Source organism: Rhineura floridana, chromosome 10, assembly GCF_030035675.1.
Source record: "Rhineura floridana isolate rRhiFlo1 chromosome 10, rRhiFlo1.hap2, whole genome shotgun sequence".
NCBI classification, from domain to species: Eukaryota; Metazoa; Chordata; class Lepidosauria; order Squamata; family Rhineuridae; genus Rhineura; species Rhineura floridana.
The window spans coordinates 35,845,282-35,862,224 of NC_084489.1; the positions used below are offsets into that span (position 1 = coordinate 35,845,282).

Below are 16,943 nucleotides of genomic sequence, written 5' to 3' on the forward strand. Positions count from 1 at the left end.
GACTGAAAAAAGGTTCCCCGCTCCTTCATGGTATGAAGGTACCTTTATGGTATAAAGTAGGAGTGGCGAACCTTTTTACTGTTGAGGGTTATTTTTTCTCAGGAGTAATCTGTCAGGGCTGGCATTCTGGCAGTGGGTGAGACCAGAGCCAAAAATGGCAAAGATTCCGCATGGCACTCTCTTTGCCAACCTCAAGTGCAGCGCCATTTCTCCCTCTCTGTGCCACTATCAGGGGGGCTGCATGAAATTAGGGTAGGGCCCATGTGCAGCCTTTGGGCTCCAGGTTCTCAACCACTGGTATAGAGTTATTTTGGGGCACATCATATCATAGTACTTTGATTTCTAGGTGTAAAGAAGATTTTACACATAAAAATACCTAGAGTGTGTGCTTTCATCATAAAACACTGAGTGATGCATGCTGAATTCAGCATGTTTTCAGACCCACTACCATGCCAGATAACATTGAAACTAGGACTAGTCGAATAGAAAAGCACACAAAAAACCCCACACAGGACTGAATCAAGTCCAGTAATTCATATCTGACCAAAGCAAAATTCATATCCTTGAAAAACTATAGTACAGGTAGTAATGAAGTACTCCAAGAAAATTAACAAGTGTGTGCATGCACGCGCGCACACACACACACACACACCAAAGTAAGTTTATGAACTTTCAACTAGAAAATAGTCCTAGCTTAAAAGTAGGAGGTAGACAGATACAGTGGCTAGCTTGTATTATGGTGCAATGGCTACGGCCTATTTTTGTTAAACTATTTTTGATATAGCACTCCCCAAAAGGAGCCCTCGGATGTTCAGAATCCAATCCTATGCCTCTTTACTTTAAGGAAAGTTCTACTGAGTTCAGCAGCACTTAGTTCCAAGGCAACATTACTGATTACTGATACTGATGTTTGCTGATATGTAATTATGTGAATTGTGATTTGTAATTACGTGACTTATTTTATTGTAGACAAACCACATTGAGGTCACTTGTGACAAAAGCGGTATATAAGCTCAAATAAAATAAACATACTTATATTACAACTACACCAACATGAATGTTAATCATGGTTTCAAACCACAGCTTGCAACTAAGCTTAGAAGGTTTAAAAAGTTTTGTTTGAGCTAACCATGGTTAGCTTAAACACTGATGCAAACCTAACACTGCACACAGAGAGAAGGAGGTGGGGGAGAACCCATCCACAGGAAAGAAGGAGAGGCTCATAGTCCCAGCACATGCTCCACTTCTAACTGCAGTTAGGAGGTAGCTAGCATTATATCTGTCCTGGGCATTGGAGAAAGGAAATGCACAATCTGCCACCAGTACATGCATAGAAGAATATCTGTCTCATCTGTGGGAATATATTAACAACCCACATAGCCCAACTTTCAATGGGACTTACAAGGAAATTTGGCACAGGATTGCAGGTTGAAAGTAATAGCTCAAAGTCTGTTTTTTGGTTGGAGACAAGCATCATTTATATTATTTTCAGCTTTTCAAAGTGCTACTTGCTTGTATCAAAATGTGACAGAAGGGAGAAAGAGTTTGTCAAATGAAGTCACTTGAGAGGTATACTTTGAGAAACAAATATACTTGCCAGATGTCAAGATAAGATATAATCAGGATCTAAACATTTTCCAGAGGCGGTAAAGACTTTTATAGTACTGTTGCATTTGGTAACTATACTCAACCAAATTTAGGTTAGCTGTGTTTTTTTAAAAAAAAGAAAACGTTCCAATTCTGTGTTTTGTGTGCTCTGTTAGAGTTTATGTTTCAGGCTGTGACTTGACATAGAGCTTTTTTACAGCTCAGTCCTATACAAGTCTACTCAAAAGTAGGTCCCCTGAGTTCAGTGCGGCTGACTCCCATTAAATATGTATAAGAGAGCAGCCTGAAAAGGTTATTTCAAACAGTGACTGTGAACTGAACAGATTCCCCCAGTTTCAGTCACCACAGCACTCAAGCATCTCTTGTGTTTGGACTTATGTGACACCTAAAAAGTGGAGGGGAGTTGAGGAAGAACAGTTCATTAACAACTATGCCTGAGAAGACAACAGAGAAGACACCGAAAGACACTGAAGACACTGAAAATGATCTGCCACCAGGCACGTACCGTACAAACGACTTAGCATTCACATATCCAACATGGAGTTCCAATTTTCAGCTTACAGTCCAGTGGAGGTTCCACTGTCTTCAACCTTGCGTTCCCAGATGCTGTTGGACTGCAGCTCCCGTCAACCTCCAGCCAGCTTAGCCAATGGCCAAAGATTATAGGAATTGTAGTCCAGCAACATCTGAGGACCCAAGGTTGAAGAACAGTGGGAGAATTAGGAATTGCATTCAAGCCCTTCATCTGGCACACTCATTATTATTTATTTATTTATTTATTTATTTATTTATTTATTTATTGCACTTTTAAACCGCCCTTTAGCAACAGGCTCTCAGGGCGGTGTACAACAGAATAAAACCACATTAAAAACCAGCGAATGTGGATTACAACATATAGGTATAAAAACACTTTAAAAACAGATTAAGACAAAATTAATAGAGATTACAATTAATTAACTATAAAATTAAAATTAAAACTAAGATTAAAATGCCTGGGCAAAGAGGTAGGTCTTTACCTGGCGCCGAAAAGATATCAAAGAAGGCGCCAGGCGTATCTCGTCAGAGAGGGCGTTCCATAATTTGGGGGCCACCACCGAGAAGGCCCTAGATCTCGTTATTGCTTTCCGGGCTTCCTTGTGAGTTGGGACCCGGAGAAGGGCCTTTGACATCGAGCGCAGCGAACGGGTAGGTTCATAGTGGGAGAGGCGTTCCATCAGGTATTGCGGTCCGGTGCCGTTAAGGGCTTTATAGGTAAGAACCAACACTTTGAATCTGGCCCGGAAACGTATTGGTAGCCAGTGCAGTTGGGCCAGAACAGGTGTTATATGATCAGATCTTTTAGTCCGAGTAAGAACTCTGGCCGCAGCATTCTGCACCAGCTGAAGTTTCCGAACCGTCTTCAAAGGTAACCCTACGTAGAGTGCATTACAGTAGTCCAATCTAGAGGTTACCAGAGCATGGATAACTGAGGCAAGGTTCTCCCTGTCCAGATAGGGTCGTAGTTGGGCTACCAGCCGAAGCTGGTAGAACGCATTCCGTGCCACCGAGGCTACCTGAGCCTCCAGAGACAGGAGCAGATCTAATAAGACCCCCAAACTACGGACCTGCTCCTTTAGGGGGAGTGTAACCCCATCTAGGGTAGGTCGGACATCAACCATCTGGGCAGAGGGCCTCCCCACCAACAGCATCTCAGTCTTGTCAGGATTGAGTCTCAGTTTATTAGCTCTCATCCAGACCATTATCGCGACCAGGCAGCGGTTTAGTACATTAACAGCCTCACCTGAAGAAGATGAAAAGGAGAAATAGAGCTGCGTATCATCAGCATATTGCTGAAAATGCACTCCAAAACTCCTAATGACCTCACCCAGCGGCTTCATATAGATATTAAAGAGCATGGGGGACAGAACTGAGCCCTGTGGGACCCCATATTGGAGTACCCAGGGCCTCGAGTAATGTTCCCCAAGCACCACCTTCTGGAGACGGTTCTTGAGGTAGGAGCACAGCCACTGCCAAGCAGTGCCTCCAACTCCTAAATCCGCAAGTCGCCCCAGAAGGATACCATGGTCGATGGTATCAAAAGCCGCTGAGAGATCAAGGAGAACCAACAGAGTTACACTCCCTCTGTCCTTCTCCCGACAGAGGTCATCATACAGGGCGACCAAGGCCGTTTCTGTACCAAACCCCGGCCGAAAGCCCGATTGAAATGGATCCAGATAATCAGTTTCATCCAAAAGAGCCTGGAGCTGGCAAGCGACCACACGCTCTAGGACCTTGCCCAGAAAAGGAACATTTGCTACATTATGTAACCTGCAGACAAATCATTCTTTTTCAGCCTCAGTTCTCCATCTGTGAAATGGAAATATTCAAGGCTCCAGTATTCAGTTTTCAGACTGTTGCTACTGCAAAGCTTGTAAGTGGAACATAAAGGCAACAGCATTCCTCGATGTTTGTCCCCAGCATCTGATAGTGAGATTCACTGCCAGAACTATCCTCTGTAAATCTGTAGAATTCATTTGTAAAGTCATCTATAGTTAGTTACCATTACCACATTTTGTGCTAGCAAGTGCCATACATTCATTATGGTAGTGTGTGAAAAAGAACTTCCTCTTGTAATTTATTTATAATTAAATAAATAATTTATTTAAGAATTTGCAAGCCGCACTTTTCATAGAAGGACATTAAAGCAGCTTACAACATACAAAGACATTATAAAATGTAAAACCCTGGACGTACTGCCAGTCGGTTTCATCAGGTATCTCCAAGTTCAAGTATTATGAAAAGAGGCTCTTCATCCAACACTGGTCTACCCCATAAGGTTTTCCTGAAGGCAGTCACAATAAAAGCAATACACAACTCCACACTTTACAAACAGTGCTTTTTCAACAGGAAGTAAGGTATGGATGAAAAACCCAGCAACAACCGCTAAGAGTGTCATGCAAGGTGCTGGTACCAAGAGGCAGGTCATTTATTTAGGCAAAAATGAAGAGGAAAAGAACACACTGTGTCATGTCAATAAATACCAGTTCAGGAGGGCTGGCATGTACCAGCAAGAGACAGCTATTGCCTTCATGCTCCTACTCTTACTGTGGGAAACAGAATACAGGACTTAGATGGAAAGCCAGTATGAAGTGACAAGAAAGAACCAGGTTCAAATTCCCACTTGGCCCTAAAGCTTACTTCATAGACGAGTCACCTAACCCACCTCACAGGGTTGTTGTGAGGATAAATTGGGGAGGGCGAAAAAATAATAATAATGGATGAATAAATAGATGACCTATGGCCTAACACAGCAGGACTCTTCTCACATCAGAGTAACAGGGAAAGGGAGAGGCTCATCCAAAAGCAATCCTCAGCATCACTCCGGCGTAAAACAGCAGGAGGCTATCATTCATCGCTGAGTCCAGACATCCTTTCCGCGGGTCTTTTTAGACACTTCCTTCCCCGGACGACAGCGCACCAGCCTTTCAGAGAGCGAAGGGAGACACTTACTTCTCCCGCAGACTGGTTCTTCTTCTGCGCAGCTCCTCAGGAAAGGTCACCGAAGCTCCGTCACGAGCAACCAGCATCTACGTGGCTACTTCCTCTCCGGAAGGGCAAGCAAAGCACCGGCATCCTGGGACGTACAGAGGAAACGACAAGACAAAGTCACAAACGCATTGACTGTGTATTTTTTTCACTTCCGGTTCAATATTGGAACTGGATTTTATTTATTTATTTAATTAATTGTTCAATTTGTATCCCGCCCTTCCTCCTAGCAGGAGCCCAGGGTGGCAAACAAAGCAGTAAAACACTCTAAAACATCATAAAAGCAGGTCTTAAAATACATTAAAACAAAATGGCATTAAAAACATTAAAAAAAAACCTTTAAAAAAGGGTTACAAACATTATTAAAAAACATATTAAACAATTCTGACACAGATGCAGACTGGGATAGGTCTCAACCTAAAAGGCTTGTTGAAAGAGGAAAGTCTTCAAAAGGCGCCGAAAACATAGCAGAGATGGCACCTGCCTAATATTCAAAGGAAGGGAATTCCAAAGGGTAGGTGCTGCCACGCTAAAGGTCTGTTTCCTATATTGTGCAGAATGAACCTCCTGATAAGATGGCATCTGCAGGAGGCCCTCACCTGCACAGCGCAGTGATCGACTGGGTATATAAGGGGTAAGATGGTCTTTCAGGTATCCTGGTCCCGAGCTGTATAGGGCTTTGTACGCCAAAACTAGAACCTTGAACTTGGCCAGGTAGCAAATGGGCAGCCAGTGCAATTCTTTCAGCAGCAGGGTGACATATTGGCGATACCCTGCCCCAGTGAGCAGTCTCACCGCCACATTTTGCACCAGCTTCAGCTTCCGGGCCAACCTCAAGGGCAGACCCACATAGAGCACATTACAGTAATCCAGTCTAGAGGTTACCAGTGCATGGACAACAGTGGTCAGGCTATCCTGGTCCAGAAACGGCCACAGCTGTCTCACCAGCCAAAGCTGGTAAAAGGCACTCCTAGCCACGGAGGTCACCTGGGCCTCTAGAGATAAATATGGATTCAGAAGCACCCCCAGGCTATGAACCTGCTCTTTCAGAGAGAGTATGACCCCGTCCAAAGCTGGCAACTGACCAATTATCCAAACTCGGGAACCACCAACCCATAGCACCTCCATCTTGCTAGGATTCAGACTCAGTTTATTGGCCCTCATCCAGCCTACCACCGAGTCCAGGCAGTGGTCCAGGGCTTGCACAACCTCTCCTGATTCAGATGTTACGGAGAAATAGAGCTGGGTATCATCAGCGTACTGCTGACACCTCGCCCCAAAGCTCCTGATGACTGTTCCCAAGGGCTTCATATAGATGTTAAAAAGCATGTGGGACAAGATGGTACCCTGCGGCACCCCACAGCACAGCTGCCAGAGGGCCGAAAACACTCACCCAATGCTATTCTCTGGGAACGACCCTGGAGATAGGATCGGAACCACTGTAAAACAGTGCCTCCAATACCCATCTCACCAAGTCAGCCCAGAAGATACCATGGTCAATGGTATCAAAAGCTGCTGAGATCAAGTAAGAACAACAGGGTCACACTCCCCCTGTCCTTCTCCCGATAAAGGTCATCCATCAGGGCAACCAAGGCCGATTCAGTCCCATAACCAGGCCTGAACCCTGACTGCGATGGGTCAAGATAATCTGTTTCATCCAAGAGTACTTGCAACTGCTGCACCACAACCCTCTCAATCACCTTCCCTAAGAAGGGGGTATTTGCAACCGGTCGGTAGTTGTCACAAACCAATGGGTCCAGGGTGGGCTTTTTCAGGAGTGGTCGAATCACCATCTCTTTCAAGGTGGCTGGAACGACTCCCTCTTGCAATGATGCGTTGACCACCCCCTGGATCCACTCAGTCAGACCCCCTCGGCAAGCTTTAATAAGCCAAGAAGGGCAAGGGTCAAGAGGACACGTTGCTGGCTGCATCATCGCAAGCACCTTGTCCATGTCATCAGGCCACATCAAGTGAAACCGTTCCCAAGAAGTTGCAGCAGACGTTGCGCTGGACACCACATTGGGGACTACAGTAGATGTGGATGGGGTATCAAGACTGCTACGGAGGTGAGCAACTTTACCCTTAAAGTGCCTTGCAAACAATTCACAGTGGGCCTCCGAAGGGTCTAATACTCCATTTCCTGGAGTTGATGTCAACAGACCCCTGACAATACGGTGCTCCACCGGATGGCTACTTGAGGATGTGATAGAGGCAGAGAAGTGGGCCTTCTTCGCCGCCCTCACCGCCACACAGTAGGCACAGTTATGATGTTTTACTCGTGCCCGATCAGCCTCACAGCACATCTTTTGCCACTTGCGCTCTAGCCGTCGTCCAGCCTGTTTCATTGCCCTTAGCTCACTGGTGTACCAAGGTGCAAGCCAGGCTCCACAGTGCCGGAGAGGGCACTTGGGGGCAACTGTGTTGAGAGCCCGACGCACCTCGCTGTTCCACAGCATGACAAGGGCTTCAACAGAATCACCTGCTCTATCTACTGGGAACTCCCCCAGGGCATTCAGGAATTCAGTGAATTCCATTAGGCTCCGGGGGTGGACCATCTTAATCTGTCCACCACCCCTGCAGGGGGGGGATTGGAGCCATAAGTCTAAACTTCACCAGGAAGAGATCTGACCATGACAATGGGGTGACATCCACCCCCGCTATCTCCAGACCACCCCTTCCTCCATCTGGAGCAAAAACCAAGTCAAGGGTGTGCCCTGCCCTATGTGTTGGGCCAGTAACAACTTGAGACAGCCCCATGGTTGTCATGGTGGCCATGAAGTCCTGAACACTAGAGGCAGCCTCAGCATGGACATTGAAATCACCCAGCACTATCGTTTCTGGGCTCCTCCAACGCTACAGCCAAGATGACCTCCACCAGCGTGGTCAGAGAAGCTGCCGGGCAGCAGGGTGGACGGTACACCAGCAGCAACCCTAGTTTATGGTCTCCTTGGCCCAACACCAGGTGCAGGCCCTCATAGCCAGCCCCAAGACAGAGTGGTTTCCTGGTGACAGAGATGGACCACAGCAACTCCTCCCCCCCGTCCCTGCAGCCTGTGCTGGTGCTGCAGTGAGTATCCAGGTGGGCAAAGCTGGGTCAGATCAACCCCTCCAAGCTCACCCACCCAGGTCTCGGTAATACACACCAAATCGGCACCTTCATCCACAATCAAGTCGTGGATGAGAGTGGTCTTATTATGTACCGATCTGGCGTTAAACAACAACACACACAAGCCATTGAGCACAGCAGATGATCAACGAGGAACCGATCCATGAGAGGAGTGGCAGCAAGGAACAAGGCACAGATAGCCTTGCCTTCGCCTTCTCTGGTAATTCACCACCTCCCCATGGCTATATTTCCCTCTGCCTGTAATCACTGAAATTGGGGTGGTATCACCCATGTTCCTCTGTACTAAGACTCCTCCTAAACACCTAATATGGGCTCAACACGAGCCCACCACTCTTAACTTCCAATGCAAAAGCATAGAAGAGTTTCCCAATGGAGATGCTAAGGGATTGAGCGACGTCAATCTGTGCCCATAGAGAACAATTGTGAGGAAAAATATTACTCTGAAGTAAAAATAATGGCGGGTTTTGAAACTATACCACTTTCCTATCTCTTTTTTAAAAATGTTTTCATTAAGTTTTAGGTTCAGAAACATAAACAGTTAACACATACTACAACAGCGTAAGAGAGAAGCAAGAGCACAGGTAAGTCATTACATAAACATGTAATGTAATTCTCAGGATAAAAATTAATAATGTACTATTATTGATATGCTTACAGTATTTTGCTTTACAGAGTTCAACCCAAGGTAGACCGCCATGGGAGGCTGGAGGAGAGCAACCACCAGCCCCCCGCCTAGCTCTATGTCAATAATGGGGTGGGAGGTGGAATGGTAGGGGACACAGGCGCACTGAGTTTTGAGATCCTCTCTCATTCTCGCTGACGAGAGTCAGGCCCCCACATGTCAGGATCCCACCTCAGACGCCACCTGCTAGGATCCCGCCTGTGGTCACCGCCTTGTCACGGTCCCACCTCAGGGTCCTGCTCTCAAAAGAGTTCTCTCACCGGCTCTAGCAAAGATCTCACAAGATCCCACTGCTAGGCAGCACCACCAGGCACTAAACAATAATGCCTGGAGACTGTGCCTTAGTCTCCTCCTGGTTTATTGCTACTTTGTGTCTGGATGCGCTTACAGGCCTCAACCCCCCTGTATCTTTGTGCCTCTAAAGATTACAGCCCTGGGTTGCTCTGGATACCTGATGATGATACACTATCTCTTCACGGCTGCCACCACTGATACTGTTTCCCAGCCTTGGTATATGCCCTGGCCACCCTTCTGATCTGTGTAAACCCAGCCAAGGATCAAGCGTTTTGATAAACCAAGAAATATTTATTTATATACACAGGGAATAACAAGATTACTTAAAGGTTTAGTTAACAAGTGTGTGGTTTCATAAAATGTGTTACTCTTTATGTTTCTTAGGCATCAATAACCTGCCTCACTACCCACCTAATCCAAACCACCCTCCAGCCCTCAGAACCAACCAAACCCCCACTCCACTGTCATCCTCGTTTATACCTTCATTTATACCTTCAGGCACTCAAGCGCTCAGCCAATCATAATACAACACTCATCAACATTCCAACCCATGTACTCCCCCCCTCATCTATTTACCACATATACTCTAATAAACCCGCACTTACCATATTTACAGTATTATATATATATATACAGGGACATCACAAAGAAGAAGCCCCTTATACTTAGATTTTCGTTGGTTGCTTTCTTGGCACGTAATAGAGGAGCAAAAGACTGAGGCAACGTCTGCATTTTACAGTTGCAGATCTCATCACTCCCGACCACCACAGAGAATCGCGCTTCAAACGAGGTTTTTCTTTACGCTTATAACTGTATTATGAGCTCCTAGTCCCCTCCGTCCCTCCCTCTCTGATTGGCTCCCAGTCATCGCGAGGGTGACATATACTTTGTGCCCTTTGCTTTTCCACGAAAGCTGATTGGTGAGGAGTGCCTGTGTGGCGTCAAACCGGAACAAAGATGGTGGCGTGTAATTTATTTTTTTTTAAACTGACATTCGATGGCCTGGTGGCGTCTTTGAAGAGTCTGAGATCCGGACTGGGGTATGTCTGTTTTCCACGACGAAGCGGAGATCGAGGACTTCGAGTACGATGAGGAGACGGAAACCTACAGCTACCCGTGCGGGGATCGTTTCCTCATTGCGAGGGTAAGTGGTTTGTGTGGGTGCCTTTCACACTTACGTAGGAATAAGTCACATTAAACTCGGCGAGAGTGACTTCTGAGTTTGCGCTCCATGTCTTACTCGGCCACAGTTACCCACCAGCGTCGCCGCATGGCTGTGGGAAGGCATTGCCGGCACATGCCACAGGGTGCTAGATCCTTATGTGCTTATACAGAAGAGCTGGTTCTGGCAATAAAGCTTGTTTCAGGAAATGAGAAAAGTAGTGTTGGCTGACGCTGCTTCTACAGGAGTCTTTTTAAAATTATTGTTTGATTCATTTTTGTCCTGCTTTTCCATTCCATGGAAGGCCCTAAAGTGGCTTGTTGCTATAACATTTTATATACAATTGCAATGAAACCTACAAAATCATTATAAATTAGAACTGCTAGTTAAAGCCAAACTGCCAAAACAAACACACACGCAGAACAGCAAAGACTAAAATATTAAACCTCAAAGGCTTGGAGAAATGGGAGGGGAGAGGGAATCCCTTTCTTTCTACAGAGAACTAACCTTGTGAGGGTCTTGAAAGAGACAGCATTGCTCAAATGGGTGGGGGCAGTCGTGGAAAAGACTCCTTACAGATGCTGACCTTGCTTCAGCAAAGGAAGTAAACCTTAAAAGGGAGGGCTGTTTAGGGCTTAGATCAGGGGTGGGGAACCTACAGCTCATGGGCCATATTAGGCCTGACACAGGTCCCAATTTAGCCCATAAAGCTGTTTTCCACAACTACGCTTACCTTCCCCACACCTGATGTCATCTATGATGTTAGATGTAGACCAGGTAGAGACATGACTGTGAATGAATAATTTGGAACGTTTAAGTGTGCTCCCAATTATTTCTTGGCAAGGGAGGCTTGTGTCAGCAATGATCAACGGATTGGTGGTGACAGCAAGCACTGATAGGATTGGCTGGCTGTAGAATTCCTGATCTCTGTCCAAAGCAGGCTTGCAGTAGTCCTTTGCATCAAATTTGAATTTGAGCCATGCCTGCAAAGGAAACATCTTACTTGAGGTCACCTGACAACATTTTGATATTACGTGACTGACAGGTAGGCTGTTGAACCCTTTGCACCACCCCAGGTAAGATGATCTATTAGTGGTCCTATTTAAGGGCTGAAGGGTGGGGTATAAATATTTTTATAAATACAGTTTTAAGATGATCTGGGCACTTGAGGAGACTTACATGGGAGGAAATGTCCATGGTCCACGATTAGCACCAAACAACAAACACACATCTGCATTTTGAACCTGTTAACGTTTTTGAACTGTATTTGAGGGCAGCCTTGCATGAAACATGTTATGATAGTCCAGTATGGGACTACTGCAGTGTGCTTTATGTGGGGCTATCATTAAACAGTTTGGACACTGTAGGTAGCGAAGAATGCAGCTGCCAGGTTGCTGAGTGGGACGGTATGGTGGGACTACGTGTCACTGGTCCTAGAAGCATTGCAGGGGTTGTCAGTGAGCTCCCAGGCCCAATGCAAGGTGTTGGTACTAGCGTGCAAAGCTGGCTTGGGGAGCAAGTATTTAATAGATTGCTTTCCCCCAATATTGACCATTTGGGCCCCTGAAGTTAGTGTGGAAGGCTGTGCTGGTACTGACATTGGTAAGTGTTATTGGGGAGCAGTGACCCATAGCAGGGCTTTCTTTGTGGCAGTGCCCTGATTGTGGACCTTCCTCCCTGGTGCAGTGCATTTGTCCCCATTCTTATCATTGTTCAGATTGAATCTGGAGATATTTTTGTTCACTCAGGCAGTTGGAACTGAAAGCCAATAGATTCTGGCAGCTTAGCACCTGTGTTTGGAAGCTTTGTGTTTAAATGTATTTCAAGTTTTTTAAAATTTAAAATGCATAATGTCTTTAATTGTGTTGTTGTATGGCCGCCTTGGGCTCCTTTGGGAGGAAGGGAAGGATGCAAATCTAATTAATAATAATAATATAGAAGTTTGCAGTGTGTGTAGTAGCAAGATTCTTTTCAGCAGAGGGCACAGTTGACAAACCAGGTGATTTTTTAAAAGCAGTCTGGATGACATCTACCTGGAGCAGTGCTGAATCCAAGAATACCCCTGAACTGCATACATGTTCTATAGGGAGAATGTTTGAATCCAGTGGTGACCTTCCTTGTAGGTTGTGTCCTCTCAGACTTACTCCTGCTTCAATCCTTCTTTTTTTGTTCTACAACCTTCTCTATTCTGTCTCTTGGATCTAAGCTTTGACAAGAGGGTTGAACTGATTATAACAAATGAGGAAGTGCCCTGTCCAGGAGATGATATGCTCTCCTTGTGTGTCATTGCAGGAGGATCTGGAGAATGGTGAAGATGTGGTCACTTGCCCAAGCTGTTCACTCATAGTAAAAGTCATTTACGATAAGGTAAGGAGTGGGCAGGGGCAGATGTGGTGCTTGCCTTGGTCTACGTTCACATAAATGGATACACTTCTGAGGGTATTTTTTGGTGTGGATTATTTTTTCTTCTTGCTTACATAAAATATTAGGAGAATTATAGTAAAACTTGTACCATAGGATCTGCTAATGCTGTGATGCTCCAGTAAATGCACAGGTTATGTACTCCTTTCATGCTGTAGCTATCAGGATGTGTTCTCTATTCCCATTTGGTTTGTTCTAGAGTGTTAGCCACACTTCTGTCACGTTAATTTCAATGGGACTTAAGTGTAACCAGCTTAGCCTGGATATAATCCATTGCATGACATCCAGCTGTATTTACCTGCCAGCAGAACATGCTTAACATTCAAGTGATGGGAATTTCCTTCCTTTTCTCTGACCTCTTCCAGCCTCCCACATGCCCCCCTCCCCCCCCCGCAAACTGCTCTGGAGGGTTGGGGAAGCGGATGTTTTGAAGGGGAGGAGACTGCAACAGGAAGGAGGAGTCTCATTGCACGAGTGGAAGTTTACTTGTGTGACACTCAATATTACCCATGGTTTCTAGTTCCCACATTCATGCTCCTAGTGAGATAATATTCTTGCAAAAAAACACGTTGTAAATAAGGGTCTAATATTCCACAGCATTTCTCTTACTGATACAGAGTAACACAACTTCTGTTTTGAATTTGTGTACTTGCACATTACAGTTTTGGGGGATTTTCCCCTCCAAGAATAGGCTGCACTAAGTGAAATCAAATGGATCTCTCCAAAGTAATTTATGGTTGGCCATATTTCTGCTTTTGAAAATCTTTACATAGTGAAAGCCAGTACTCAAAGTTGCAATCCTGACCACATTCACCAGAGCACAAGTCTAAATGAACTTAGTAGAACAATCTTAACTACATTTAGAACTTCAAGTCTCTTGACAAAGTGGATATTGAATTATTTGATTGAAGAGGCAAAACTATGGCAATATAAATTGAGTTAGAAGCCCAATTTGTGGGCTTTGTTGTCCTCTAAAATTTTCCTTTCACCATAATAGTACCACTTTGGGATATACGAGTTCTTAGGTTTCAGTCAACTCCTATAGTTACCTAATTGTCATTGTAATCCCGCTGTGGTTCAGCCCTGAAGCTGTTGCCTCCAGTTGCATTCTCTCCTCAGCCTGTTAGCTTATTTTACCTGCTATTCACCTGGTAGTACTGAAATGTGGAGCTGTTGTGATTATGTGTTGTGACAACAGCCACCATTTTACATGCATACATGGAAGTTAGTCCCATGGAGTTCAGTACAAATTAACTGCAGCCTATTATTGAGGTTATGTTTGTCTATTTACATTTAACTATTAGTGCCAGTCTTACATTAATCATTCTGGGAGAGCACAAATTCAGCATGAAGCTTATTCTTCTGGTCGACGGTGTTGGTGACTGCTGGAAAAAATGTATGACTCCTGTTTTTTATATTTTAGGAACAGTTTATGTGTGGCGAAGAAGTCTCAGCACCACCAACAAGCAAAGAACTGGTGAAATGCTGACGATCATTTGATGAACTTTCCTGTCCTTGAAACATGTGGTAGCAATGTTGAGGCAGAAGACACAAGCATTCCTGTCCTGAAGACTCTTTACATGTAGTAACTAGCTGCTTCTCATCAGCTGCTTCAGTAGTTTGAGAGAAAGAACAGAAGTGTCAAAAGCTTTTGTGTGTTTCTGTGCATAAGAAGTTCTTAATATATTTAAAGGCATGGAGTTATCTTTCGAGTGCAAGAAAATGGCAACAGTCCCCAATACGCAAAAGTGTCAGTAATGCTTGTTCCAAATCTAGCTAATACTTGCAAACTATCACTTGTTCTTGGACAGTGGATTCTTTCAGGTGATGCACAGAGTGAGCTGCTGGGTCCTATAATATGAGCAAGAAGAGTATGTTCCATGCTTTTTTAAAAAAGAGGGGTCTGTATTAGAGGCCAAATTTGTTGAAATAAAGCTTATACCAGTTGTCTTGCTAATCTTTTATTTAATGCAAAGTTGTACCATTCCAAGTTGTGTCGTTTTGACAAACTCAGTAGCTTATGATGACATTGTCATTCACCTAGATGGGTTGCTGTAAGCGAAGCTAACAGCTGACCTGGTATTTCCAAATATGCAGCCAAATTACATAAAGGTTGTAAATCTCATTGCTTACTTGGTTTGTAATTGGGCTTTTTAGTTGTATTTGCAATTTATTTATTTATTTATTTATTGCACTTGTATACCGCCCCATAGCCGAAGCTCTCTGGGCGGTTTACAGCAATCAAAAACATTAAAACAAATATACAATTTAAAACACAGGGTGTGATTTTTGGTAACACTTTCCAAGTTATATATATCACAGTGATTCTAACTGGAAAAAAATCTACCTTGATGGTTTTTGCTTTAGAGAGAACCGATACAAAACTCATTCCAATCTGTTTTTCCTGGGTAAAAACAGATTGTGTAAGTTCACCCAAACACCAGCTGTTTAAATGATTTTTGTTATGACCATCATATCCTTCAGGCTTAAATTGAATATTTAAATTTCTAACCTTGGAATTTGTGAACAAACATACACTGATTTCATCTTTATTGGGTTTCACTGATATCCCAGTAATGGTATTACCAGAATATTTAAAGCCAAGCAACCTGTTTAACTTGTAATTGAACACAATGACTGTATGTATTTATAACACTTGAAGGTCCGCTTTTTATCTACAACTTGTCATTCATGAAATACTTTTACTTTGTTGTGAAATTCATGTATTAACAGCAGTTGCTTTTGGTGGCCAACAGGTGGCACTGAAAGTTTGCAGATTGACTTACAAAAATACAAATATTTATTTTGCATTTTAAATGAAATTTAACTTGTGGTTCTTCTGGTAGGTGCTATTCCAGCTTTAATGGGATTAAGCAGAAAATGAGATTTTGTGAAACCTCCAGGTATAAAATTAGGGATCCTGTTCTTAGCCAGTCATCTGAATAGCTGTTGCACCATCTGGCCCTAGAATGTCAGTGGCATTCTGACCTGTCAAATCAGGTCATGCAAAACTGTTGAGCAGCTACTTTGGTCTTCTGCTTGCTGTGTTGGCAGTAAAGTTGAGGCAAGCTTGGGAGCCTCATCTAAACAGTAGTATGATTATTTTAAAAATCATTTTAATACTGAAGTAGCATGACATAGGAGTTGCTCTGCTTTATGAAACCCATACATGTCAGAACTGCACTTTCCTACTGGAACAAGTTTGCAGTGCAAAAGGATGCCTGCTTTGTCTTGTGGCTGAAACATTGTTGTTAATTGTGTGAGCACAGTTCACATCCAGATTGGTGCCAGTGTGAGCTTCTCTTGAAATGCAAATAGCTTTCAAGAAGTGACTTTTTTGTCTAGACCACTGGTGGGTTGTTTTTATATGTTTCAAACAGTTTTTAAATGTTTTAGATGTGTTTTATTTTTAATTGTATTTTTATTACATATGTGTTTGCTGCCCTGAAATCCTTTGGAAGGGTGGGATATTAAATAAAATAAATGCCAGGTTGTGGTCCAATTCAAGGTGGGTCGCAACAGCAGCTCCATATCATATAAAATATATGGTAAAAAAATGAGAAAATGGGTCCCCAATGCATGTTTGGGTTAAAGGTGGGTTACAGGTCTGAAAAAGTTGAAGGCCACTGGTCCAGACTACGGCAGGGTGAGAGAGTTAAAACTTCCCCCTGGTCTTGAGACTGATCAGGCTTCCCTGTGGTTTCTTTTTCCATAACAAAAAGCTGCACATTTATCACATTGCACATTCATGCAATTAATGTTGCATCTAGTTTGGTCCTCAGAATAGTTGAATCAATCTAAAGACCCTGGCTGAATTATGTTTAGATTTCCCATCAGGAGGTTTTGGTGATGGTTGATTTGTCCCTACTACCCTGAAGTAGCAAGTGTGAAATCCATGTCTGTAGGCAGCCTTTCCCAAATTGGGCAACATATTTTCTTTATTTGGAGCTCAGACATACTCAAAACGTATAATGGCCCGCCTTTTCAAAGAGTTTCAAGGAGTAGAAACTCTTGTGAGGTCCAGAGACGCCTGGACCATTAAGCCATAATAAAAATAAAAAATGATAGCACACAAACACCAAATAAAGCACCAAAATAGTAATAAGTGGTTTCTTTTATAATCA

At 43.9% G+C, this 16,943-nt stretch overlaps 2 protein-coding genes across 2 annotated transcripts in view; one reads left to right on the top strand and one right to left on the bottom strand.

Annotated features, from left to right (window-relative positions):
• The window catches only part of OXNAD1 (oxidoreductase NAD binding domain containing 1), a 31,486-nt gene extending 21,408 nt beyond the window's left edge, over window positions 1–10,078 (bottom strand). The window contains 2 exon segments of the mRNA XM_061586898.1: window positions 5,098–5,221; window positions 9,842–10,078. The gene's annotated coding sequence lies outside the window, so the exon portion shown is untranslated.
• A 58-nt stretch (window positions 10,079–10,136) lies between these two features.
• DPH3 (diphthamide biosynthesis 3) lies at window positions 10,137–14,766 on the top strand. Its single transcript, XM_061586899.1, has 3 exons — window positions 10,137–10,380; window positions 12,691–12,765; window positions 14,243–14,766. The coding sequence occupies exons 1-3, from the start codon at window positions 10,279–10,281 to the stop codon at window positions 14,306–14,308; spliced, it is 243 nt and encodes an 80-aa protein (XP_061442883.1). The 5' UTR covers window positions 10,137–10,278; the 3' UTR covers window positions 14,309–14,766.
• Window positions 14,767–16,943: the final 2,177 nt, after the last annotated feature.

Excerpts from the sequence above, each read along its gene's own strand:
- DPH3 (XM_061586899.1), top strand. The coding sequence starts at position 10,279 with ATGTCTGTTTTCCACGACGAAGCGGAGATCGAGGACTTCGAGTACGAT. Across the intron at positions 10,381-12,690 it reads ATCGTTTCCTCATTGCGAGG|GAGGATCTGGAGAATGGTGA; the intron begins GTAAGTGGTTTG and ends GTGTCATTGCAG. Across the intron at positions 12,766-14,242 it reads TAAAAGTCATTTACGATAAG|GAACAGTTTATGTGTGGCGA; the intron begins GTAAGGAGTGGG and ends TTTATATTTTAG.